Raw genomic sequence first — 27811 nt, forward strand, 5'->3', positions numbered from 1 at the left:
ATATTCTGAAATCAAGCCATACCCACCCCAAATGTTTCATCTTTTAATCTGATCTCAAACCATGAACCAAGTTATGCAGCATATGGCAGCACTTGGCTAATGGTTTGATTTCTGTTTAACATTCTCGCAAGTGATAAAACTGGAAAGAGTACAAACCATTGGGGTTGAATGAGATGGCTGGATAGGTCATACTACTGTTAACAGGTTCGAATCCTAAGAGGCCCATCCCCTCCACTTGGCTATTCAGGAAAACACACGTAACATTTGCCCCTCACAGGTGCAAAGCAATCACGCAATCAACATCCTACAAGATGATTGAGAATGTATCAACGGGGGGCTCAGCTTGTCTGGTAGTGGCAGCTAGTGCACGTCACCATGTGTTGGGACGTTGCAGGTTCAAAACCCAATGGCACTATTGTATAACTGGTAGGGTCTGCCTGGCCTTTGAACAAAAAAAAAGATGATTGAGAAAGTGAGAACCAAGTTTTTATCTTTTGCTTTCTTCCCTTTTATAAAAAGCAGCTGTGGACGATTCCCTCACGGAGAGTTTTCCACTGTTTTGTCTGCCACAAACCCCAAAAACCATCTAAAATATCCCAAGATATATGAATTTCGAAAAAATCCAATGAGCCTGACCGAAATGGACACGTGCTGAACGTGACACTCAGAGCGTGCCCAGCGTCAAAAATGACCTTTGTGACGCTCAGCGCACGTCCCCAGCGTAAAAAAAATGACCTTTAGTGGCGCTTTTGAAGCACAAGGTCGGAGGGAAAAGTTGTTTTTGATGCAAAAGCGTGCTGAGCATCCATATGCGCGTGATGGACGTTCAGCGGGCATCCGTTTTGTTCAGGCTCAAAAGTGGTCAGGCACCTACCCTTTTAGTGTGTGTGTGTATCCTACGATATATGAAGAATTTCGAAAAGAAAATGCTCTCTCATATATGATTGATTCATGGATACAATCCTCTTGAGATGAGAAAGAGGAAGGATCAAGGAAAAGCGAGGTGAGTCTGCGGGAGATTAGGTGGGGTCTGAATTTGAAGGAATCCTTTAAGGCTAAGGTTAGGATCGGGGGAATCAAGCATACCTTGACGTTTCAAATATAAAAAGTAGTAAGCACAAATATTAATAAATAAAAGATGTGATTATCTTCCATCATTTATTGTGGGCGGCCTTTAAAGGCAAGGTGTGCGGGTTGGCTATCAGATATGGACCGGGTCCCACATGCCAACCACAGGGAGAGAGAGAGAGAGAGAGAATTTTTTATAATTTCTTTAGAGTTTCAAGCTTTTTTTAATTTTCCCAGGTCTTGTACCAAAAAACAAGAAATAAATTAATCAAATAAGTGAAAAATATGAGAGAAGGGGACAACGATGACAGCATTAGGTGAAGAAAAGGAGAAATTTTGTCTTCTCTTTGTATGAAACTGCCTGTAAATTGAACATATACTATGATATACTCATCCTTTTTGTGTTAAGGTCAAGGTACATACGTTACAAATAAAGATGAGAAAAAGTAAAGGCGTGACCTTAGCATTCTGACATGAGAATATGAGCAGGTACGAAAGGTACCTCTTGCACTGAAATTATTCCTCACCAGTCACCACCTTAGAGAACTAAAGCTACTTCCCTGTCTCTTTTCCACCTTTCTCACTTGATCTTTTCTCTGCAGCTTCTTTTCTTTTCTGTTGCCTGCACTAAACGTAACCAATTAAGAAGGCTGGTTGCAACCAAGCTGATAGTCTAAGCTACTCTCGGCTATTAATTACACTACTAATGTCTTCAATGGTAGCACAAAAACGTAGATCAGTGCATTAGAAACCCGTTCCACGCTCAACTTTGTTTTAGTAACAAGAAAATTGGACCAGAGCCCTTTGCAAATCATATCCAGTTTCATATAGTTCTTCAGGCAAACACAAATGATGAAAAAGGTAGAATAAGGTGAAGGAATTGAACCCAAATGTCAACCCAATACACAAATTTCATACATTTAAGAATAAAGGCTCAAAAATCATATCCTGTCTGCCAACAGGCAATGTGATACAAAATTTAGAGACCACTTTCTGTCCACAGCTATTACAATAATTTGTATTACGCACCTCATGCTGAAGAATCTTAAAAAAAGTTCCATGGTCAGCTGATGCCCGTCGTCAGCTGACATTTGTGTATGCCTCGGCGATGTGATCAATCACCTCCCACTATGCACAAATCTATGGTGGGTACCATCACCCACTAATAATGTTTCCTAAACTTTGATTAAGACAGCAATTAATATTTTACTCAAATTGCCTAACATAGTTTCTCTACTCCCAAATTTATATACCACACTTTCTAATAATAGTTCAGGATCTTGGCTTTGTGTCTGAGTTGGATGGGGGATTTGAAATTGATTAGGCTCCGGAACTGAGGTTGATTAATCAATGCAAATGGTGTGAATTGTTGAAAACGTTGGGTGTGTTAAAGCACTCATTGCTGAAGGACTTGTACTATATTGCTAAATGATTTGGTTTATGCTATAAATTACAGAAAATTAGTTCCAAATGCTATGAAACAGAGGGAGGTCTAAGCAGAATTCTTCATGATCTATAAAAACATGACTAAACAATTGGACCAGAAAAAGATCCATAGTTTTCAAACCTCGATCTCTTCCTATCAGGAGCAGCAGGTGTCTCCTTTATATGTTGATCTAAGGCCAAATTAGACCTCACTTCATACTCAAGCTAGCACAGCACCTCAAAACCAAGACATGGGCTGCAACCTGTTACCATAGTCACAAACATCCCGTGATGATACTCCTACTAAAGTGTGCAGCATGAGATCATCAGTAAGAGGACTAATAGTCACAAACGTTTCATATACTCATTCTAGTCGTGATAGAGTGTGCATCAGGAGAACACCACTCGGAGGACTATCTGTAGTTGCCAGGTGCCAATCAATCAATGACTACTTTGAGTTTATTCAAACACTCTAAAAAGCCTGAGCTCCTAGTTTGACCTTTGTAAAATCACGTTTCAATTTTTTGGAGTATTAATCTCTTGAAGCCAGTGATGAACATCCTACAACTTAATTGAAGAAAGACCAGTATGTACTTGCAGCAATAGCTCTTATGACAAATATAGACATTATGCATGTAACAACTGCCTTATAAATTTGTAATCATTCATCGCAAAGAAAAAACTGCCTTGTAATTTTTTTTTCCACGTAATGCAACACAATTTTTTTAAGAGGGACCTAGATGATCAAACTTGTATATACTCTAGACGGGGACATCCAAAACATCCATATGCACTTGAAAACATCTCTAATTTAGATGAAAAAGAACAGTAAACTAGGAAATCATCCAGAGTTTCAAAGTCTCCATCAAAATTTGTATCATACTACTCTTTTCCGTCTAAATATCAAGCATGTATGGACTTAATTCACTAATATGTAAAACCCTCATCTTATGTTCAAGCCAAAGAATACTCCGAATGGATTAAAGTCATAAGGGTAAAACTAGGTGCATTAAAAAAGGCTCAAACTTGGTTTGTTCAAGATCTTCTAAAGGAAAAGAAACCCATAAGTTCTAGGTGGGTATATAAGATAAAAATGAAGAGTGATAGGACCCTTGAGAGATACAAAGTTAGGTTAGTTGTCAAAGGATATGCACGAAAATATGGCATAGATTACGAAGAAACCTTTGCACATGTTACCCGCATGACTATAATTAGAATCCTCATTGCAGTTGTTTCAATTAAAAATTGGTTTATATATTAAATGGTTGTTAAAAATGCTTTTTAAAATGGCAATCTTATGGAAAAAGTGCAAATGAAAGTGCCTCCAATATGGGTATAACTCATGGGAAGGGTCTTTGCCTGCATAAGGCATTTGTATGGTTTGAAACAAGCTCTCAAAGCTTCGTATGATAGATTTAGCAATGTTATGCTTGATATTGACTTTAGATACTGTGTGACTGACACAACTTTGTTTGTTAAGAATTATGATGTAGGTAGGTATTGTCATTATGCTTCTCTATGTTGATGATATGTCACATGAACTCTTCTAATAGGGCACCACACCTGCGTCGCACTCGCAGTGACTGACACAACTTTGTTTGTTAAGAATTATGATGAAGGTAGGTATTATCATTCTTCTTCTCTATGTTGATGATATGTCACACGGACTCTTCTAACAGGGCACCGCACCCGCGTCGCACCTGCACCCAGGTGAGTGCGACACTTGGACACAACTTCCTTTGTGTTAGGTGAAATCAACCACCCTGAGGTCCATTTCTATCCAAAAGTATATTCAATTAACCCTAATCAGGTCCATATATATATATATATATATATATATCCTCCCTGCAACCATGCACCCAAGTTTTTTTAAAGTGCCGCATCTGCACCCGTACATGTACCCGCACCCGCACCTATGTGACATAGTGTTGATGATATGATAATCACTGAAGGAGACAAACAGGAAGTTCAACATATTAAAAATATTTTTAAAACTAGTTTTGAAATGACTGATTTGGGTTTTCTACGATATTTTCTAGGAATAGAAATTGCTTATTCTTCTAAAGAGTATTTATTATCTCATTCTAAGTTTGCCTCTGATAGTGTTCTCAGGTCTGGTATATCAAATGACAAGAAGGTTCACACTCCAGAAATAACAAATATCAAAATAAAAATTGATGATGGGGAACCTCTAGTTGATCCAACTCTTTATATACAGTTTATTGAAGCTCTTTCTTACTTGACAATTACTAGACCTGATATAACCCACATTGTACATACAACTAGTCAGTTTATGCATGCTCTCACGTTTGTTCACATGGGAGTTGTCTTGTGTATTATTAGATATCTCAAAAAATTTATTTATAGAGGCTTGTTTATGTTTTTCTCGTCTGCATTAAATTTAAGATGGATCCCAATAATAGGCACTCAACCGCAATTTTTTGTGTTTTCTTAAGTAAATCGTTGATCTCGTGTACAAGGTCTTTCTCTCTCTTCAACTGAAGTCGAGTACTAGGTCATGGTTACTACCAGAATGGAGGTGGTGTGACTGAGAAGATTGTTAGTTGATATGAGAATTAAGATTCTAGGAGCTTCAAAATGTGTTGCAAAAACTAGAGTGCTATCTACATTGCCAACAACAATAATTTTCACGAAAGAACAAAGCACATCGACATGGACTGCCATTATATTTGAAAGGAATATCTTCAAAGAACCTCTCTTTGCTTATAGGTTTTACTTCCTTTTAAACAAACTTTCGATCATGTTGTAAGTTTTAGGAGTGTTAAATTGTACATATTTATATTGTAATATTATATATGTATATATATTTATACATATACATATAATATATATAGATATTTGGGACCTTAATGGACATGTAGGCATTAGTAGGGATGGATTTGAGAGTATCCATGGAGGCTATGGTATAGGAGAAAGAAACGAAAGTGGAGAAAGGATTTTAGATTTTGGTTTGTCCTATGATATGATCTTAGCAAACACTTGGTTTAGGAAGAGGGAGTTTCACCTAGTAACATTTAAAAGTGGGGTTAATACGAGTCAGATAGATTTTTTCCTACTTAGAAAGAGAGATAGGAGTTGTTGCATCGATTGTAAGGTTATACCGGGAGAAAGTGTAGCTACACAATATAGAGTCTTAATTTTAGATCTTAGAATTAGACAATGCTGCAAAAGGGATAGACATAGGATAGATCCTAGAATTAAGTGGCGGGCACTGAAAGGAGCTAAACAAGGAATGTTTTTAGAAAAGGTAGTTAAGGAAGCTGATTGGTGTCTCGAGAAGGATTCAGAATCAATGTGGAATAAGATAGCGGGTGGCATGAGAAAGGTGGCTAAGGAGGTATTGGGTGAGTCTAAAGGCGGTGCACCACTAGGTAAGGATACATCATGGTGGAACGAGGATGTCAAATTAGCTATTAAGGTTAAAAGAGAGTGTTATAGAAATTTAAGTAAGAGTCGTGATAATGAGAATTTGGAGAAGTATATGATAGCAAAGAAGGAAGCTAAAAAAGTAGTTCGAAACGCGAAGAATAAGGTATATAAGGAGGTTTATGACAATTTGGATACCAAAGAGGGCGAGAAGGATATTTATAGGCTTGCAAAGATGAGAGATAGGAAATCGAGGGATCTAGGTATAGTTAGATGTATCAAAGATGAAACACAAAGGGTTTTAGTCAAAGATGAGGAGATTAAGGAGAGATGGAAAGATTATTTTGATAAGTTATTTAATGGAAGTCATGCTCAAGATCTTGGAAACTTATTAATTCCTTTTCATGAGATGAATCGTGATTTCATGCGCAAGATTCAAAAGAAAGAAATTGCAGAGGCTTTGAAGAAAATGAAATCAAGAAGGGCAGTTGGCCCAGATGGTATACCTATCGAGGCTTGGAAATGCTTGGGAGAAAAAGGTTTAGAATGGTTGACAAATTTTTTAACAAGATTTGGCGGACAAATAAGATGCCTAATGAGTGGAGGAAGAGTAAGTTGGTGCCTATATATAAGAATAAGGGTGATATACAAGATTGCACAAACTATCGTGGTATAAAACTCATAAGTCATACTATGAAACTTTGGGAGAGGGTGATTGAGTCTAGGTTGAGGAAGGTTGTCATGATATCGGAGAATCAATTTGGTTTTATGCCTGGAAGATCAACTATGAAAGCTATACATCTTCTTAGACAACTTATTGAGAGAAATAGAGAGAAGAACAAAGATTTGCATATAGTTTTTATTGATTTGGCGAAGGCATGTGATAGAGTACCTAGGTACGTTCTCTGGTGGACAATGATGAAGAAAGGTGTTTCTCTCAAGTACATTAGTATGATTAAGGATATTTATGAAGGAGCAGTAACCAATGTCCGCACTTGTGGAGGGGTGACAACCAATTTTCCTATAACGGTTGGGTTACATCAAGGATCTGCTTTAAGCCCTTTCCTATTTGCTATAGTGATGGATGAGCTTACGAGATCAATTTAAGAAAATATGACGTGGTGTATGTTGTTTGATGATGATATTGTTTTGATTGATGAGTCTAGAGTTGGGGTTAATGCTAAGTTAGAATTACGGAGACAGACATTGGAAGCAAGAGGTTTTAAGTTGAGTAAGAGTAAGACAGAATACATGGAATGTCGGTTTAGTAAGCAACGAAGTAGTGATGGGAGTGTAGTGAAGCTTGGTGAGCAAGAAATACCGGTGGATGATTGTTTAAAATATTTGGGATCTATCATTCAAAAGTATGGAGAAATTGATGGAGATGTAAATCATAGGATAAAGGTTGGGTGGATGAAATGGAAGAGTGCAACTGGAGTGTTGTGCGATCGTAGAATGTCATTGCGGTTGAAGGGAAAGTTTTATAGGACCACTATTAGGCCCGCTTTACTATATGGTACGGAATGTTTGGCTGCCAAGAGACATCATATTCAAAAAAATGAGTGTAGCTGAGATGTGTAAGCTTAGATGGATGTGTGGAAATACAATAAAAGATAAGATTCGAAACGAGGATATAAGTAAGAAGGTAGGCGTTGCACCCATTGAAAATAAGATGAGAGAGAATCGTTTACGGTGGTTTGGACATATTCGACAAAGGTCTAATGATGCTCCAGTTAGAAGGATGGAGAAATAGGAAAATATATTAGTTAAAAGAGGTCGGGGTAGGCCTAGGAAGACATGGATGGAGATGATAGGAAAGGATATGAATGCTTTGAACCTCACCGAGGACATGGCATTGGATAGAAATGATTGGAGGAGAAGGATTCATGTGGAAGACCCAGAATGATTTTCTTTGTTGGTTCATATCGCAGACCCCAATTGTTTTGGGATGAAGGCGTAGTTGTTGTTGTTGTTGTATAGATATTTGGGACCAAGTCAAACTGGTTTGACTTGCTCCCAATGGCTAGAATTCTAGTTGTTAGGAGGTCCCTCTCTCATTTATTGTTCTCTCTCTCTCTCGTTTAGCTCTCTTCTCGCTATTTTGTATAAATAGGGATGTACCCCCTTGTTATATATATTTTTGCACACTTGTTTCATTTAATAAAATATATTTTTTATATTGTGTGTGTGCCCTTTGAGGGATTTGTGAGTGTGTTCCTTAAAGAACAATTTTGTGATTATCCACAGGTTCTTGATTGAAGACTTTTTGCATCCTTACAGTTTACCCATGTGAATTGGATGTCTTTGAATCCTGACCACATTTGTTGCAGGTCTGAGAATATGAATTCAAACTCCATTCTCTTTTGACGCTCTCCTCCAGCAAATCCTGCAATCAGCATCCGGTTCCAAGATTTCGTCATGCCTACATAACTCTGTATGTCCAATGCATTCTTCTCCCATAACACCCTCAACTTTGGAAGTTCCTCTGGTAAAGGCATCTGCACCGAAGTATCCTTCACACCTACCACTTCTGACCATGTCCGTTGACAGTGGGCATGCTGCAAGGACCCAGCCACATTGGCTTGATCCCTGTGAGGGTGCCCTGTGTTCGGGTGATCACCCGAAAAGGCCTTCTCCCCCTCACACGTCTCCATCCTCCAGTTCGTTTTAGGGAGAGAGAGAGAGAGAGAGAGAGAAGGGTCTGGTACTCTATTTCCTTTACCTGTGAACACACGTGTGTGTGTGTGTGTGTGGTTCATGGGCATAGGAATAGCTGAGCAGCAGAAATGACAGCTCATTTGTTGCTACCACACAACAAAAAAGTAAGCTTTTCTTTTGTTATTTAAACCATATATCCAATCAAAAGCCAAGAATACAACGAGAGAGAGAGAGAGAGATGAACCCGACTTTCAATTCACTTTAAAATATTATCCTCATTTAAAATTTTAGAAAGCATCTCAAGTTTCTTTTTGGAATTTATTGTGCGTATTTAAAATTATAAGAAATTAACCTATACTGTTATGAAATGCTTGCACTCTAGTTTGATATCTAATAAGTAAAAACATGGAGTCTAGCTCTACAGCTACCAAGTATGGCATTTATGACTTTGCTACTGATAATGACAGCATTATTGGACACAGTTAACCAATGGAAACTAATCATCATTCAAAAGAATGGAACCGTATCAAGCTCATTTTGGGAGTTGGTCTAATTTAAGCAGAAGCTTGTACCTAAAAACTAGACAGAGAAACAGATAACCTACGCAAAAGCCGTATATCCAGCACCAGCATTTGCAGCAGACAGCAATGCAGCATGTGCACCAACTGCAGATACAGGATCTGGACCTCCAGCAGGCAAGGGAATGTTTCTATCACCATCCACCTGAAAAACAGAAAAGAACATTCATCAGCAATGATCCATTCATAGCATAGCATAGACAATGAATAAAAAATGACAGGTATATAAACCATAAAAACCTTGTCCCATTTTGATTTTTTGTTCTGTCTCACATCCTTTGGCAATGCATCACCAGTGGTAGGAGCTGGATGGAATGAGGACAAACTTACAGCAGCAGATGAAGCACTTAGGAAGGGCACTAAAGGCAAGATGATGACAGATGATAAGCAATAGGCACTTGAAAATCGATGTAACTAACACCATGAAACATAACCTCAAAATCCTCAAAAGTCATAGTATATAAAATGGCACAAAATATTATAGGTGCAACAGCCACCAACGGGCCATCAAAACCATCCAAAGACTGAGATCCTAGTTATCATGCCATCATTCCCTTACCTGTTACCTGTGCCTTTGGTGCTGATACTGCTGGTGTAGGTAGCAGGCAGCCCTGAGCTAACTCAATCTTCTGACTCTTCTTTTTCACGTGTTCTTTCCTTTCCATCTCACGCTTCATTTCAGCCTCTTTTACAATGAACACATGAAAAATCCCAAATTCAGATATCATCCATAAAATTGTAAAGAGCTACATCTCTCACAACACAAATAGCACAATAATAGATATGAATTATACAAACAGATTTTATAAAAAAAATCCAGTGAGCTAAAGGAACCGTTGGTAACCTATTTCATCATAAAAGTCGCTTTTGTCATACCCATAAGGGTCAAACACATCTTTGCTGAAGCAGGTTCCAAGCTGATCTATTTCTTGATACCTTACTGCATGCTGCAAAAAATCAGGGTTCTTGTAACCCTTTGAATTGCACAATTCTTCATTGAAGCTTCGCCCACTATTCATGAGACCAAGAAACTTAACAATTTTAGCCTGCAGAAAACAGTTTTTACTATGTTACGGCATGAGTAACAAACAGCAGATTCCAGTGAAACAATAAAATAAAAGTAAGATTGCCATGCAGAAAACCTTTTATGGATAATCCAAGGAGACCCCCCCCCCCATCACCGACCCCACATTGGCTGGTCTCCTGTTGGGAAAACCCTTGAGGTTCCCCCTGCCCACTGGGGATGGTGATAATATTGCAATATTTTCAAAACAGTGGCGATATCAGTGACTATGATTGCAACTTGTATAAAGTGAAAAATATTGCTGTTTTATCCTATTGCTTGATTGTGATTTTCTCTCTTTCATTTCCATGGGACTAGAGTTTCATTGAAGTTTGGTGCCCACAAGAGCTCCACTCATCCGGTAGGAGCGACTTAAGAATGTCACCAAGTTGAAACCCACGGGTGGTGTCTCTTGCCGCAAGGTTGAAGCTTTTTAAAAATTCTTTTTTATAAATTTTAAGCTCAGTTTTTATTTTTTTTCATTTAAGATTTTTAAAACTTGTTTCTTTATATTTTTGCAAAAAACTTAATATTTTCCCTTCTTATTATTATTTATATATTTTAATTTTAAAAATTTTCAATATTTTCTCAAGAAAACCCACCTTTTGAAAATATCTCCAAGAAAAACCCTTGGTAAGAAAATACCCTGAACAATACAGGAGGTGACTATGGTAGCAATTAACAGAAAAGAATTGTCACACAGGACTTTGTCTATTCCTACTCAGATTTAACATGCAAACAGGCTGACTGTCAATGAGGAAGACATGCCATTCTTCTCAATAGCACTTAACAGTAATACTTCAGTGAAAGTGAAATAAGTCAAATAATACCACCAAGGAGCTGTAATATCACCAAAGTGTCAGTGCCATTAGTCTAATTGATCTTGATATAGACAAATAAGATGGTATATTAGAAGAGAAAATATATATCATTCAAGCCCAAGCAACCAAATAACCCAATGCAATCATAAATAGTGCAATCCATTAGCAGAACTGAGCAAATACAAGCCTAGTACATAACTGTGATAATAAAGAAAGATCATAACAACAATAGCAAAAGCAACAAGATAAAATTAAAGGGCAGGTCACAAGACCAACATGCTCATTGCTCAACAATCAACAGGGTACCAACAGTATTTCAAAATGTGTGAGGGGATGCATAAGAGGGAGAATTCTAACAAACAGGGACTCATCCAAATTCATGATGGAAGAATGAGGATAGAACAGGAGATATAGAAACTGTTTCCATAAAATAGATAAATAAGATATAAAGAACAATATTGACAAGTACACAGGAAAAAGTCCACTCAGACTCAACAACAACAACAACTACGCCTTCATCCCAAAACAATTGGGGTCAGCGATATGAACCAAAAAAGAAATTCATTTTGGGTCTTCCACATGAATCCTTTTCCTCCAATCATTTCTATCCAATGCCATGTCCTCGGTGAGGTTCAAAGCATTCATATCATTTCCTATCATCTTCATCCAAGTCTTCCTAGGCCTACCCCGACCTCTTTTAACGAATATATTTTCCCATTTCTCCAACCTTCTAACTGGAGCATCATTAGGCCTTCGCCGAATATGTCCAAACCACCGTAAACGATTCTCTCGCATCTTATTTTCAATGAGTGCAACACCTACCTTCTTACGTATCTCCTCGTTCTGAATCTTATATTTTATTGTATTTCCACACATCCATTTAAGCATCCGCATCTCAGCTACACTCATTTTTTGAATATGATGTCTCTTGGCAGCCAAACATTCCGTACCATATAGTAAAGCGGGCCTAATAGTGGTCCTATAAAACTTTCCCTTCAACCGCAATGACATTCTACGATCGCACAACACTCCAGTTGCACTCTTCCATTTCATCCACCCAACCTTTATCCTATGATTTACATCTCCATCAATTTCTCCATACTTTTGAATGATAGATCCCAAATATTTTAAACAATCATCCACCGGTATTTCTTGCTCACCAAGCTTCACTACACTCCCATCACTACTTCGTTGCTTACTAAACCGACATTCCATGTATTCTGTCTTAATTCAATTATCATGATGGAAGGTGTGTATTATGGTGCTTGATCCAGAGACTTTGAGAAGAACAGTAAAGGAAAAGGATGTAGCAAAAGAACAGTAAATGACGGGATTGACATTCATATTAAAAGGAAAGGAAAGGAAAGAAACTAGACGGTAACAAGAAAAGAGCAAGCAAAAAATTAGGTATGAAAAAGAAGTGCCATAAGCCCCCAAAAAATTATTTCACAAAAGGTTGTGCAACAAAATCTTTGCATGATGCAGATCAACATAAAACAACTCAAACCGTGGAAGAAGATTAAGAATCCACCCCCTCAATTGGAAATTGATCAGAGCAAACAGAAGCATGAATAAAGGTGGATTATGTGCCACATCATTATACCATGTATTTTGACGACAGACACACTCACAAAGAATAAACTAAAAGCCACATACAATAAGGTCAAGAAGACTAGAATGCTCATAGTATATGCAATAAAGACTAATAGTATCAATCTACATGCTTAAAACCATTAAGCAGAGGAATTGACGAAAATATAGATCCTGAACGCAGTAGTATCACATTCAATGGAATAAGTTTCTTCCTTAATAATCAACTCCCTGAAAGAATTTATCCCTTTGGCAGTTATAGTGCAAAGAAATACTTCTTTTTCACTTAGATTCCTTGGACATACAAGATTCTTCTATTCCCAAATCCTGTCTTGTTATAAAAACAAATTCCTCTACCAAGAGGCATTTTCCATGAATTGAGCACTATTGAGATTCAAGAATTAGGGCAAAATTAGGGCAAATCTGTCACAGGGACTCGGCAAAACAGATGCCGCACCCGCGTCGACGCGACGCGACGCGGGATCGCGTGCGGGTGCGGCACCGGGTGCGGTCAACACGACCCTGGGTGCGGTCAACACACCTAGGGTCATTTTTGTCCACAATTTTGGGCGAAAAAAAAATTCCCCCCGATGAAAAGGAGGAGGATTAGGGCAAAAAAAAAATTTGCCCTATCTCTCCTCTCTCTCCCCCTGAGCTCGAGCTCTCCCATCGCCGCCCCAGCTCCGCCTCCCAGGCTCCTCCTCTCGGCTCATCCTCTCAGCTCCTCCTCTCCTTTCGCAGGTATGTCTCTCACTCGCTTCTTGGGTCGGCTGGGGAGGGGCCGAGCACCCCTCCCCCTCTCTCGGTCTCTTGTTGGGTCTGCAGGGGAGGGGATGAGCCTCCCCTGCTCCCTCGTTTTTCGGCACAGGAGGGGCCGAGCCCCTCCCCCATCTAGCTCTTTTTTTGGGTCGACAGGGGAGGGGCCGAGCCCCTCCCATTTATGTTTTTCTTTTTTGGGTCGACAGGGGAGGGGTCGAGCCCCTCCCCTTTATGTTTTTCTTTTTTGGGTCGACAGGGGAGGGGCCGAGCCCCTCCCCTTTATGTTTTTCTTTTTTGGGTCGACAGGGGAGGGGCCGAGCCCCTCCCCTTTATGTTTTTCGTTTTTGGGTCGACAGGGGAGGGGTCGAGCCCCTCCCCCATCTGTTTTTTTTTCTTTGGGTCAACAGGGGAGGGGCCGAGCCCCTCCCCCATCTGTTTTTTTTTTGGGTCGACAGGGGAGGGGCCGAGCCCCTCCCCCATATGTTTTTTTCTTTGGGTCGACAGGGGAGGGGCCAAGCCCCTCCCCCATCTATTTTTTTCTTTGGGTCGACAGGGGAGGGGCTGAGCCCCTCCCCCATCTGTTTGTTTTTTTCTTTGGGTCGACAGGGGAGGGGCCGAGCCCCATCTGTTTTTTTTTTTTTGGGTCGACAGGGGGCCCCTCCCCCATCTGTTTTTTTTTTTTTTTGGGGGGGGGGGGGGGTCGACAGGGGAGGGGCCGAGCCCCCCTCGCTCTCGCTCTCTTGTTGGGTTGGTAGGGGAGAGGCTGAGCCCCCCCTTCTCCCTGTGTTTTCGAATTGATTTGAAAATTGTAATGTATTTTTTTTTTTGTGTTTTCAGGATAAAAATGACGGATAAAGGGAAAGGACTTGCGTCATCCTCATCCCAATATGTGAGTTCTGCTGCTAGTTTTGCTGATAGTTGCAGTGGGATTGATGATATGGGGCCACTATGGATACATGTAGATAAACTTGCAAAAACTAGAGAAGGAGGTGGTGGAAACAAAAGATTTCGATGCAAGCTCTGCGAAAGAGATTTTGTTGGGTCTTACACAAGAGTGAAAGCTCATTTGTTGAAGATACCAGGACATGGCATTTCAGCTTGCAGAAAAGTTGATGAGGCAATGCGAAGGCAATACAAGAAAATACAAGAAGAATATGAGAAGAGAAAGGCAATGGTCGATTCTTCTGCAGTCAGTGTGCCATTTGCAAGCCACCAAGAAGATGCTAAAAAAAAAGAAAAGTCAATCTAGGAGGTAGAGGAAAGATACAAGCAGCATTCAATACATATGGAAGAGAAGAATTGGATAGAAAAGTTGGGAGGTATTTTTATTCTGGTTCACTCTCATTTAATGCGGCTAGAAATCCTTATTGGAAGGATTTAGTAACATCCTTGGCAAATTGTAATTTGAGTGGTTATGTGCCTCCAAGTTCAAAAAAAATATGAACCACACTTCTTGCAGAAGAGAGGGCAAACGTGGAGAGGTTGCTAGAAATTAAAAAATATTCATGGGAGCAAAATGGAGTTTCCATTGTGTCTGATGGATGGACAGATATTCAAAGGCGTCCATTAATCAATTTCATTGCTTGTTCGCTTAGTGGCCCAATATTTTTGAAAGCAGTTGATGCATATGGGGAATATAAAAATGCAGAGTATTTGAAGGGATTGTTTATAGAAGTGATAAAAGAAGTGGGTGATCAGAAAGTGGTACAAATCATTACAGACAACGCTCCGGTTTGTAAAAGTGCAGCGTTGAGTTTGGAGAGTGAGTACCCTCATATTTTTTGGACTCCCTGTGTAGCACACAGCTTAAATCTAGCCCTAAAGAGCATATGCAACCCCAAAGAAGAAGAAAATTCACAAGCATATGCTTTATGTTCATGGATTGAAGATTTAGAAAGAAATGTCAAAAGCATTAGGAATTTTGTTGTTAACCACCATCGTGCTAATGCTATATTTAATAGGCATTCTGATTTGAAATTGTTGAAGGTCGTTGAAACACGTTTTGCGTCCATCATTGTGATGATGAAGAGGATTAAAAGAGTGAAGAATGCTTTGATTAACATGGTGACTGATGAAAATTGGACATTCTATCGTGTTGATGATGATATGAAGGCTCAAAAAATTAAAAAATTCATTCTTGATGATGAGTTTTGGGACAGATTGGTATACTTCCTTCAATTTATGCAACCTATTTGGGAAATGTTAAGAGAAGTTGATAAGGATGAGCCCATGCTTCACAGAGTTTATGAAATGTGAGATAATATGATTGAAAAAATACAAGCTATAGTTTTCATGCATGAAGAAAAAAATCCTGCATTGGATGATTCAGATTTTTTTAATCATATTCATTCAATTTTAGTCAGAAGATGGGATAAGAGCAACACTCATTTGCATTGCATGGCACATTCTCTTAATCCAAAATATTATGCAAATAAGTGGCGGGTTGGTGGTATTGGTCGTGTCCCTCCAAATTTAGACCCAGAGCTATCAAGACATAGAAATATGTGTATGACAAGACTTTTTCCAGAAGCATATCTTCTACATCAAGTCACACAAGAGTTTGGAAAATTTTCATCTTCGAGATTATATGCACTGACATTATTCGCGAGAGAAGAAGATAATATAGATCCTATCACATGGTGGTCAACATTTGGATCAGAAACACCTCTTCTGCAACGTCTTGCATTAAAATTGCTATCGCAGTCTGCTAGTTCATCTTGTTGTGAAAGAAATTGGAGCACATATTCTCAAATCCACAACATGAAGAGAAATAAACTCACCAGCAAGCGTGCAGAGGATTTAGTATATGTTCATTCAAATCTTCGATTACTTTCGCGAAGCAATGATGAATACAGGTACTAATTTGCTCTCTTAGTTATTTGATTATTTCTTAGTTTTCATTTAAATATACTTGTATTGTATTTATCATTTTCAAATTGGGTTTATAATGCAGACAAGGAACATTCAAATTTTGGGATGTAAACCCAGAAGAGTGTGACTTCGAGGGAGAACATGAATTCAACGTAACAAACATGGATTTAGCTGAGCCCAGTATTCCTTCTAATGATGCATTTGATGATGAAGAAGAAAATTATTAGCATCCATTACTTCATCAGGATATACTTTGGTATGTAATTTAGTTCTTTTATGCAATACTTATTTGATTGATATTTAGGTCGATTTATGTAATTGCTTTACTTATTTGATTGATAATTTGATATTTAGGTTGATATACTGCATGCATGATGAATCATATTATGAGTTTATGACAATGTTTATTGTTAAATGTTAAATTGTTAAAACTTCAAAATTATATATATATATATATATATATATAATTTTTTTTATATTTTTGCCCCTGCCGCACCCCCGCACCCGGGTTTTTTGGAAGTGCCGAATCCCCGCAACCGCACCCGCACCTGCACCCGCACCCATGTGACATAGGGGCAAATACAAAAGAAAAGAATAGGAGAGAAAACAAATGAACTTCATTAGCTCAAACAATGAGTTACAACAATATATTGGACGACCTCCCTATCTCACTAAAAGACAAAATATGTTGCCTCTACATCTTGTTACAGCAAAAGTACAAAAATACCCTTATAAATAATGATATATATACAAAGAAGGGTAGTACAAAAAGAAGAGTAAAATACATATTACTTTCTCAACACTCCCCCTCAAGCTTGAGATGATGCCAAAGGAATCATTCCAAGTTTGGAGAGAAATGTTCTAAAGTAACATAGTGGAAGACTTTTTGTGAACACATCTGCAATTTGTTCCTTGGACACTACATGCATAAGAGAAATAATCGTGTCTTCATAAGCTCGCCTTGTGAAGTGACAATCAATCTTAATATGTTTTGTTCTTTCATGAAAGTCTAGATCCTTGGCAATATGAATTGCACTCATATTATCACAATGAAGAGGGGTTTCTCATGAATAAGGACACCAAGATCTCTCAATAACCATCTAATCCGAATAAGCCATATACTCTACCTCAGCTATAGAAAGAGCCACTCTCTGTTGTTTCTTGTTCTTCCATGAAATCAATAAACTCCCAAGAAACACATAGGAACCCAATGTAGATAGCTCTGGTAGAGCCCCCAAAAATCAGCATCACAATAGGCTTTAAGCTCACAAGTGGTAGAAGATGAAAAAAATATTTCATAGCTCATAGTATCTCTAATATACCTGATTATCCATAATACCGAAGCAAAATGCACTGAACTTGGTGCACTCATGAACTGGCTGACTACATGAATATCATAGAAAATATCTGCCCAGATTATGGTAGGTATATCATACTCCCAACCAATTGTCTCTATAAAACAAGATCATCTAACTCTTCCCCATCTAATGCTCTTAGTTTGACATTGGCCTCCATATGAAAATCCACCCTCGTATCCTTAGCAAGCCTTGCTTTTGACACCAATTCAATAGCATACTTATGCGAGCCAAATAGATTACCCGTCTTGAGTATGCTGCCTCAAGACCCAAGAAATACTTTAGGATTCTCAAATCCTTCATCTCAAATACATTGGCCGATTTCCTTTTTGTGTCTTCAATCTCTTGTAACAATTATATCATCCACATTCAGGAGAAGTATACACTTACCTTGTCTTGAAGAAGACACAAACAATGTTTGATCATGATAACTCTTATCAAATCCCAATGATTTGATTGCTGAATTGAATTTCTTGAACCATGCCCTTGGAACTTGTTTGAGACCATACAATGCTCTCTTTAGCTTACATACTCTTCCTTGAAAATTACAATATCCTTGTGGAAGATCCATATAACCTCCTATTCTATGTCAACATTTAAGAAAGCATTTTTCACATCTAACTGATACAAACTCTAAGACTTAAGAGCATCAACAAGCAAAGTCCTGATAGATGTCATATATGCCATAGGAGCAAATGTCTGCAAAATCAATACCATGTTTCTGACTACATCCCTTGGCTATTAATCTAACTTTATACCATTCAATTGAACTATCTGCTTTGGTTTTGATTTTGTACACCCATTTGCATTCCACTACATTTTTCCCAAATGATAGTTTTACAAGCTCCCAAGCCTTCATTATTTCTATAGCACTCTACTCTTTCATCTATTGTTCTTTATCAAGAAATGCACAGTGTTTTGGAGAGAAAGACACGTAGGAAACAAAAGCGAGTGGGAGGATTAGAAACACAACTACGACAAACCTAAATAGTAGGAGGAGAGGCAATTTGAATTGTGTCAACATAATCAGCTGGGAGGGAATCAGAATTGACCTCTAATGGTTCAATTTCTTCATAATCTACTCTTTCCAAAAAAAGGTATAGTCACCACTTCTTTGCCTCCTCTCATATGTTGGATCAAATCTATCCAATGGTACTCAAGCATCTCTTTGAATATGAATAACCTCACTTTCCCTTTCTTTCTCAGCATAAGGCATCAAAAAAGACATATCTCGTTCACTTATTGTCTCTTATTGTGTTCAAAGTAAGGCATATGCTCCGTATGTTTGGAAACCCAAATTTTCTTATTGACAAAATCATAGCATTTATATCCCCTTTGTCCTTCTCAAAACCCTAGAAAATAATATTTCACAACATGAGGAGATAACTTATCCCTACATCTTTCATGCAACAATACAAAACATGTATAACCAAACACCTTCAACATATTATAGTTGGGTGCTACATCATACAATTTCTGATAGGGAGATATACCTTTTAACACTCCAGATGGCATTCGATTGATCTGATAAACCACCATACAATCAGCATCTGCCCAATAGACTTTAGGTACATAACTAATAAACATGAGAGATCTGATAGTTTCAAGGATACATTTGTTCTAACTTTCTGCTACACCACATTTTGTTCAGGTGTATAAGGGCTCAATTTTTATGCATAATGCCTTTCTCTTGCAACAAATTCTCAAACAATACCACTAACATATTCTCCCCTTGAATCTAAGAGATAGGTCTAGAAGAGCCATCTGCAGTGAGTATAGAGTCACTATAGGGATAGCAATTGGCTAGAATGGATTCATGAGCCATCATGTGACATGAGGCCCCTGAATCAATTAGCCAATCAGTAGGACTATCAAGGATACCTGGGAAGGCAGTATCAAAGGAGGAAGACAATGTAGAAGAATGGGGGACAACGATTGACTGGGCTAAGAATTGCTAGATCTCTCTGGATGCACTCAGGAGCATTGGTCTAGCCACTTTATAGGGCATTTGAAGTGATACTCAAGGTAGGTGGGGATGGCTAGGCCACCTGCCTGATCATCTTTCTTTTACACAAATTACTGGATTGCATCTTTCCTATGTCGTTGTTGGGTCAGCTCTCTCCAGGGATACTCGTCAAGTAGACCATACCAAGAAAGATCGAAAGCTCCTTCTTTGCTTTTCTGATCCATTTACATAGTAGCAAAGTCACTTCCCCGCCCATCCACTTCATGAATTCCATCTCGAGAGGGAGCCTGCAAGCCATAGCTCTAGCGGGTATCGCCCTTTATTCCATGGTCATTTTGGTTCCGCGGCGAGATAGCTAAAGAGTTTCCATACATGAAACTGATGATTGCTGATGTGGACGTACCATTTGAGCAACTTGTAAAGCACAGGAGTGCGTAGGGTCTTTATTCATGTAAAAAAGAGTGAAGGTTATTGTCAAAGTGGGAGATTGTTAGGTTCCTGTGAAAGTATGTAAAAAACCTTCATGCTTGCACCTCTTTAGGCTTCACCGCAGCTTCACTGGAGGAAGCCACAAAAGCTCCCGTCTTCTTCTTCTTAAGAGTTGGACAATTATTCTTCATGTGTCCAAGCTCTTTACAATATCTGACAGAGCTCATATCAAACCTGAAACCTCTAGATCTAAAACCACCTATATCCCCACTTCTTCCCCCTTGCTGCCTGGACACAACCAGAGCAATCTCTTCAGAGGATTTTCCACCAAGTGTTTTGTTCTTGGTTTCTTCTGCCATTAGCTCAGCCAAGGTCGGAACAAGACTGGGGAGAGAGACTCTATAAAAAATACCATTAAGCACACTATCAAACTCAGTAAGTATAGAGCCATCAGAAGGTCTATAACCTGCGGTTGATCTTTAGCTTCAACATTCACCACACTTCTTGCATTTCGATCATTTCACATTCGGAATCATAGGAGTAAGGGCATCCCACAACTGTTGAAACTTCGTAAAGAAGATCGGAATTGACTCCCCCTCTTGCTTCAAGTTCTTGAAATCCTGAGCCAACTGGTACCTACGAGCCCAATTAGACAGATCATAGATTTGCCTCAAGTAATCCCGTGCCTCTTTAGCTTCTTCGAATTTCACAATATTTAGAGCAATGTTTTGCTCCACCAAATTCAACAGCCAGGATTTACTCATGGCATTATCTATGCCCCATTCCTCAAAGGCAGTCCCATAGTCCTCATAATCACTTTTTGGCTTTCTCTTGAACCCATCCAAGCCCCTTCACAACAGTTTTTACATATTCAGCCCAGTAAGAATAAGTGGTCCCATCAATCTTTATGGCAATAATATGAATAGAATCCTTCTTCTCCATCATTCAGCAAGCCCCCAAACTACAAAATTCAGAGTTCCTGCACACAAAAACAACAAATCACTTCCAACCCAAGAAGCCAAACAATGTGCAACACCCACAACTCCAAATATATTGCACGCAAGTGAGAAATAACTCCAACGAGATTCACGAATTCACACTATCGCTGCCTTACCAAAAGAGCTCAATGCAACCAATGTAGTGAATTAGATTCAATGAGCAAAGTAACACAAGAGGTCCAACCAAAACAGCAAACATGAATCAGATGCACAAAAATCTCACTTCAGTCATCACAGTAACAAGAATCCCAGTAAAACCCAAAGCAACACTGGAGTTGATGAACCCGATACACATAAAGAGAGCCAACGTCAACATGAGAATCCCTAAGAACTCCCAAAAAACTTCACAAAATCACTTGCACACCAAATAACTATGACTCAACACTGTTGCACAGTGAGTCTAGGCCAAAACAGAGAGATTGAGATAAAAGAGCTTCAAAATACAGGTTACCGCCAGCTAGTAACCCCCCAAAACCAAGATAAATCTCTCTCAAATCGAGAGATAAGGCCACCACAGCACCACAACAATGTTTCTAGGTCAAAAACGACCTGAAAGCCTCAAACAAGAATCTCAAACACCTACCGATACCTACAGATTGAGAAGAAAACTCAAATTTGGGTATTGTTCATGCTCCTTTTTGAAAAATCAGAAGAAAATCCATATCAAATCAAGTATACCTCTGATGAAGTTGATTTTTATCCACAAATCATCTAAAATCGAGATCTGCCTACTGCTCCTTTAAATGCCTGAAACTTGACTGTCTGTACAGCCGATGCTGATGTCAGCACCCTCCTGGCATGCCAATCAATGCAGACTCTGAACCTCAGAATGAAGTCTCCCTTACAGAAACAAACCCTAGTTTCCTTCTTGATGCATTATGGCTCTGATACCATATTGAGATTCAAGAATTAAGGCAAAATTAAGGCATACACAAAAAGAAGATAATAGGAGAGAAAACATATGAACTTCATTAGCTCAAACAATGAGGAGTTACAACAACAACATATTGGCCGATCTCCCTATCTCACTAAAAGACAAAATATGTTGACTCTACATTTGTTACAGCAAAAGTACAGAAATACCCTTATAAATAATGACATCTACACAAAGAAGGATAGCACAAAAAGAATAAAAATACATATTAGTTTCTCAACAAGCACAGTCCTAATGACATTACCAGTGGCCAAGTTTGATTTAGAAAATAACATGAAAATCCATGCTTCATAACCAGTGCAGCTCACCTACATCCCTTTCAACCCATTGGAAGATGCCCATGCATATGAATATAGCAAACAAACAAAAAATACACATCTAATGGCTAGAGGATCATGAAATACACAGTTATTACAACAACAACAACAACTACGCCTTCATCCCAAAACAATTGGGGTCAGCGATATGAACCAAAAAAGAAAATCATTCTGGGTCTTCCACATGAATCCTTTTCCTCCAATCATTTCTATCCAATGCCATGTCCTCGGTGAGGTTCAAAGCATTCATATCCTTTCCTATCACCTCCATCCATGTCTTCCTAGGCCTACCCCGACCTCTTTTAACTAATATATTTTCCCATTTCTCCATCCTTCTAACCGGAGCATCATTAGGCCATCGCCGAATATGTCCAAACCACCGTAAACGATTCTCTCTCATCTTATTTTCAATGGGTGCAACGCCTACCTTCTTACGTATCTCCTCGTTCTGAATCTTATCTTTTATTGTATTTCCATACATCCATCTCAGCTACACTCATTTTTTGAATATGATGTCTCTTGGCAGCACAACATTCCGTACCATATAGTAAAGTGGGCCTAATAGTGGTCCTATAAAACTTTCCCTTCAACCGCAATGGCATTCTACGATCGCACAACACTCCAGTTGCACTCTTCCATTTCATCCACCCAACCTTTATCCTATGATTTACATCTCCATCAATTTCTCCATAATTTTGAATGATAGATCCCAAATATTTGAAACAATCATCCACCGGTATTTCTTGCTCACCAAGCTTCACTACACTCCCATCACTACTTCGTTGCTTACTAAACCAACATTCCATGTATTCTGTCTTACTCTTACTCAACTTAAAACCTCTTGCTTTCAATGTCTGTCTCCATAATTCTAACTTAGCATTAACCCCAGCTCTAGACTCATCAATCAAAACAATATCATCAGCAAACAACATACACCATGGCACATTTTCTTAAATTGATCTCGTAAGCTCATCCATCACTATAGCAAATAGGAAAGGGCTTAAAGTAGATCCTTGATGTAACCCAACTGTTATAGGAAAATTGGTTGTCACCCCTCCACAAGTGCGGACATTGGTTACTACTCCTTCATACATATCTTTAATTATACTAATGTACTTGAGAGAAACACTTTTCTTCATCTTTTTTCTAGAAATACACAGTTATTAATTCTAGAAAAAAGTTTTTGATGATTAAGACCCGTGCATATAAACGTAGGACATATGCAAACACTTTAGGATAATCTTAAAAAGCAGGGATCTAGAAGATAATGCTGGAAGCAAAGATTTTCCTTTAAGAGGGTTCATAGCATCTTACTAATCAAATAGGCAGAGAATTGATTTATGACCTTAACATTCTAGATGCATTAGTACCAAGAGAAGAGATTTAGCTGCCTCTAACAAATCCCTATGTGCCTTCAACCACCCATAATGCTGTGGCATATAGCACCACAAGCTCATAATGATCATAGAAATAAATGTATAAAATGGTCAGATAAATATTGCCCTCTATGTTATATGCTCAATTCATAAATAAATACATAGTTGCCTTACTGTAGAGTTCAGATGCACCAGCAGCATAAGTTTTATTATTGACATAAATGATTTCACCAATCGTCTACTTACCTGCAGTTCTGCTGAGCACTTGCTTGTAGGTGGTGGAGGAAGAAATTTTTCCAATGGATCAATGTTCTCTTTTGTTGCTTCTTCTACAGGCATTCCAGCAACCTCGGCATTTTGATCTGCTTCAGGTTCTCTGGCAGTACTGGATTTCAGGTTAGAATCAACATCAGACTTCGGTTCTTCGGTTTGTGAGACTGACTCTGCAGTTTCAGCCATTCTTGGTGCCAGTATCCTCACAGACCCAGGAGGTGCCCAATACTGGGATGAACCTGCAAAACCATGAAACAAAATCAGGGAAAAGAAGTTTCCCCATACAAGCCATCAAGAAAAATGAACAAATAGTGTGGTTCAAGTTACAAAGCAAGCCTATAATCAAACAGTACCTCTAAATGTTAAGTGTTAGAGCATGTACTATTATTGTAAGAAGATCAAGCCTCAGTCCCAGTTTGGAAGCCCTTCATCCTCACAATGGACAACATCCAAAACCCTTGAATAATGACCCTTCCTGGTTGCTCATACTATGGACCTGCAATGCCATTTAGTTGAGGCATGAACAGAACCAGAGATCAGGAACTGAAGGAGCATCCTGATCATAGGGTTTGTGGCATGTTGATTGAGAAGATAAATGGCACCCAATGCACTGCACCACAACCTGATCTGCTCTTGTATTGTAGTAATCCAACAATGAACAGTATCAAAAGCACTGCACTGCCGACCTGATCTGCTTTTGCATTATAATAATCCAAGCTCTTGAAAAGGGATAAAAATTGAAAAGAACTCTTTTGGTGCAGAAACAAAAAAAACATCATTTCCAAACAGGACAGCACAAAGGTGATGAATGTTAACTTTAAACAGTTATTTCAATACCAATTCCCATCTCTAAAGCATCACTTCCATCAGACGTTATGTGTGTGTTACTTTCCTATTTTGTATTTTTTCTTATTTTACATTTTTTCTTTATTGTTTCCTTATTGTATAAGGAAAGGACTCTTATGTAAAGAAGCTTGTAATGCTGTGTTTTATAAATAGAGTAACATATCCCATGATTTCCCCATTGGGAATCGGTTCAGCAGCAACCCCTGTTCTTTTCTCTTCCTACTTTTTCTTAATATAGTTCTGGACATCTAGAGGTGCCATATTTATTACAAAGCAGGGTCATTTTCAATTGCAAAAATATGCCCTTGTACAAATGAACGCAACAAAGCAAAAGACATAACATTAATTCTCATGCATATCTGGATAACCAATAATATAGAAACATTATTCAATTTTTTCACGTCAATGATTAGCATAAACATATATATCACACAACAACAAAGTGACATTCGCAAAAATAAACCCAAAATTAGCATCAGAGACTAAGAAAGTTGAGAGAACAAACCATTGGCATGTTGAAGAACTTGAAGCTCTGTCCCAATCACAACTCGACCTGTACTTAATATCTCACCCTCCTGTGATTCAAGGGGAAAAAGCTGAGCAGTTAATTGAGGGACCAACAATCAAAACAAAACACTAACTGAACCAAAATGATACTATGTATCATAGTCCCCTGTATCGTTAAAGGTAATTTCTCGACGAGGGTATTTCTCAAAGAGATTTTCAAAAGTTGATAAATCTCGAGAATATCTCGGGAGTTTAAAATTTTGAAAAAATATAAATAACAACAAAAAAGCTAAGAAAATAATAAGTTTTTCATTATTTTTCTTCCAAAAATATAAAAACATATTTTAAAGGTTTTGAAATATAAAAGAAACAGAAAATAGGAAATGCAAACTTAAAATAAAAAAAGAGTTTTTCACCAAAAATATCATTATATTATTGTGATATTATAGTGATATTTTGTCTTTTGACGATATTTTGAAAATATCACGAGATATTACCCTTAATATCGGCTACCTTAAAATATCGGTATTTCTCGTGATATTTTCAAAATATCGCCAATATCGGTGACAGTGCTATGTATTTAGAGGAAATATTTTAACTTAAAGAATCACAACCTTTATTAGAAGGGAACATCACCAAATCAATGCAAGCAACTTTTCAGGTTCATAATAGCAATAAGTGAAAACATATAGGCACGGATTTCATAGCATTATCTGATGGGTCTTAGAAACACATAACTTCCTGGCCATAGGTTTTGTGTTATACTTTGGTAATTTAACTTTTTTTTAAGGCAAGCTGGGGTTAGGCAGATCCCTACCAGTTACACAACTATACCATTGGGTTTTGAACCTGCAATGTCCCAACACAAGGTGATGTGCACTAGCTGTTTCTACCAGACAAGCGGAGCCCCCGTTGGTTTGGTAATTTAACTTTTAGTTGATAGAATCCCGATAATGTTGCAGGCAGTCATTTCAGTGTTTTTCTCATGCAGAAAGAAGGCCCATCTACAATACAATTCATGTATGGAATTAGTGGAACCTACATAGATTAGTGTAATCTACATCCAAGAGTTGAATTCAACTCAGTACAATCTATTAGATAGTTCTGCCCTCCCACTCACAATCAGCTTGTACTAGAGTTGCTCGATTGATCTCTTACTATTCCTTTTATCAGGTAAATGAATTTGTTTATCCTATATACAATTTGTTGATACTACGAAAAACTTTATAGTATGCCATTACTTCCTTGCCCTTGAAGCCTTATGAAAACTTTAGATCCATAACTGAACGAAACCATGTTCCGTCACAAAGAACATATCTAAGAGGGAACAGAAGTAGCAAAACTAACAGAAGTTTTAAGACTTAGAGCTCTACATCCCGAAGCTTCCAACAGACAAATCTATAACATGAAAAAGAACGTCAAGACCCCAAAAAAAAAACTGCGGATTATTTATACATTTTATCTTGGTATCAACAATTAATCAGATAAGCAGTTATAATTCAAAAAAAAGGCATTGCTCACAGAGCCCTATCACTGAGACCAATATACAATTTAACAAATAGATTTCACATTCATCTGAACCATAACCAGATAAACTCTAATCATACAATTATAATGCCGATCCACATCAAAGACTATTCACCAAAAACTTAATGAACATCATTAACAAATCTACACCTCCACTGATCAGTTAACTTCGACAATGACCATATTAACAGAACAATAACAACAAAACATTTCACGAAAATCATAAGCAGTCCAAATTGTTCCATAAGCCCCAATACAACCATCAAATTCTTTAAGGAAACCCTAATTCTAATCGATTCCCAACAGCAACGCATAAGATGATGATAATATCAACAAAGAGAGAAAAGCCATTCCCAAACACTAATTTTTCAACTAAACCCCCAAAAAACCATGAAAACCGAAACCCTAACGCTCATGAATAACAAAGATGTTTCACTACCACGATTTCAACAAAGGAAGGCAGCGCATTACCTCCTCTTCAGGAGACAACGCATTCTCATCGTGAGCGTAGTCAACGATCGCCAACCCAGAGCTATTCGTCCTCCTTCCATCCGAATCCGGAGCCGCCGTCGCAGGCAGGGGAGTTGGCATCATCGTCAACAGCGGCGACGGAGAAGGGCTCTCGAGGGGCAAACCGTCTCCAGGCATTCCGGACTGAAAGCAATCGTCGCTGCGATCGACGCTCCGAAGATCGCCGCCGTCGAGATCGTCGCCGTTCTTACCATCATCGCCGTCGTCATCGTCGACGCCACCGTCGTCATTGGCACCACCACCACCATGATCATCGTCATCATCATCATCATCGACATCCATGTCCTCATCGTTATACATGGAGAGGAGAGCGATGCCTTCAGCCTCCTTCCTCTCCATCGCTGAACGATAGATGAATTAGGGTTTTTCAGGGGACACGGAACTCGGAATTCCCCTCCGCCGAAGTTCCTGGCAAGGAAGATAAGAAGGAGAGGAAATGGATTTCAGAAGAAGATCGGTGGATGAAGGTGTTTGGATGCAATGAGGAATTTGGAGGGAGATGATTTGGCGGAGAATTCCAGCGGGAGAGTGT

General features: G+C 38.6%; 1 protein-coding gene across 2 annotated transcripts; it reads right to left on the reverse strand.

The window, feature by feature from the left end:
• Positions 1 to 1386: 1386 nt before the first annotated feature.
• LOC149836576 (uncharacterized) lies at positions 1387 to 27811 on the reverse strand. Of its 2 annotated transcripts, none has more exons than XM_090005443.1 (8): positions 27220 to 27811; positions 25220 to 25289; positions 23842 to 24107; positions 9961 to 10162; positions 9676 to 9801; positions 9357 to 9475; positions 9143 to 9261; positions 1387 to 1690 (listed from the first exon to the last, which is right to left on the reverse strand). In XM_090005443.1, exons 1-8 carry the CDS (start codon positions 27616 to 27618, stop codon positions 1621 to 1623), a joined length of 1371 nt encoding a protein of 456 aa, XP_089861569.1. In that variant the 5' UTR covers positions 27619 to 27811; the 3' UTR covers positions 1387 to 1620. The 2 variants fall into 2 exon arrangements, with proteins under 2 accessions (XP_089861569.1, XP_089861570.1); XM_090005444.1 differs by having other exon boundaries at positions 1433 to 1690; positions 9111 to 9261.

This window comes from Nuphar pumila, chromosome 5, assembly GCF_984573655.1.
Source record: "Nuphar pumila chromosome 5, dmNupPumi1.hap1.1, whole genome shotgun sequence".
Taxonomy (NCBI): domain Eukaryota; kingdom Viridiplantae; phylum Streptophyta; class Magnoliopsida; order Nymphaeales; family Nymphaeaceae; genus Nuphar; species Nuphar pumila.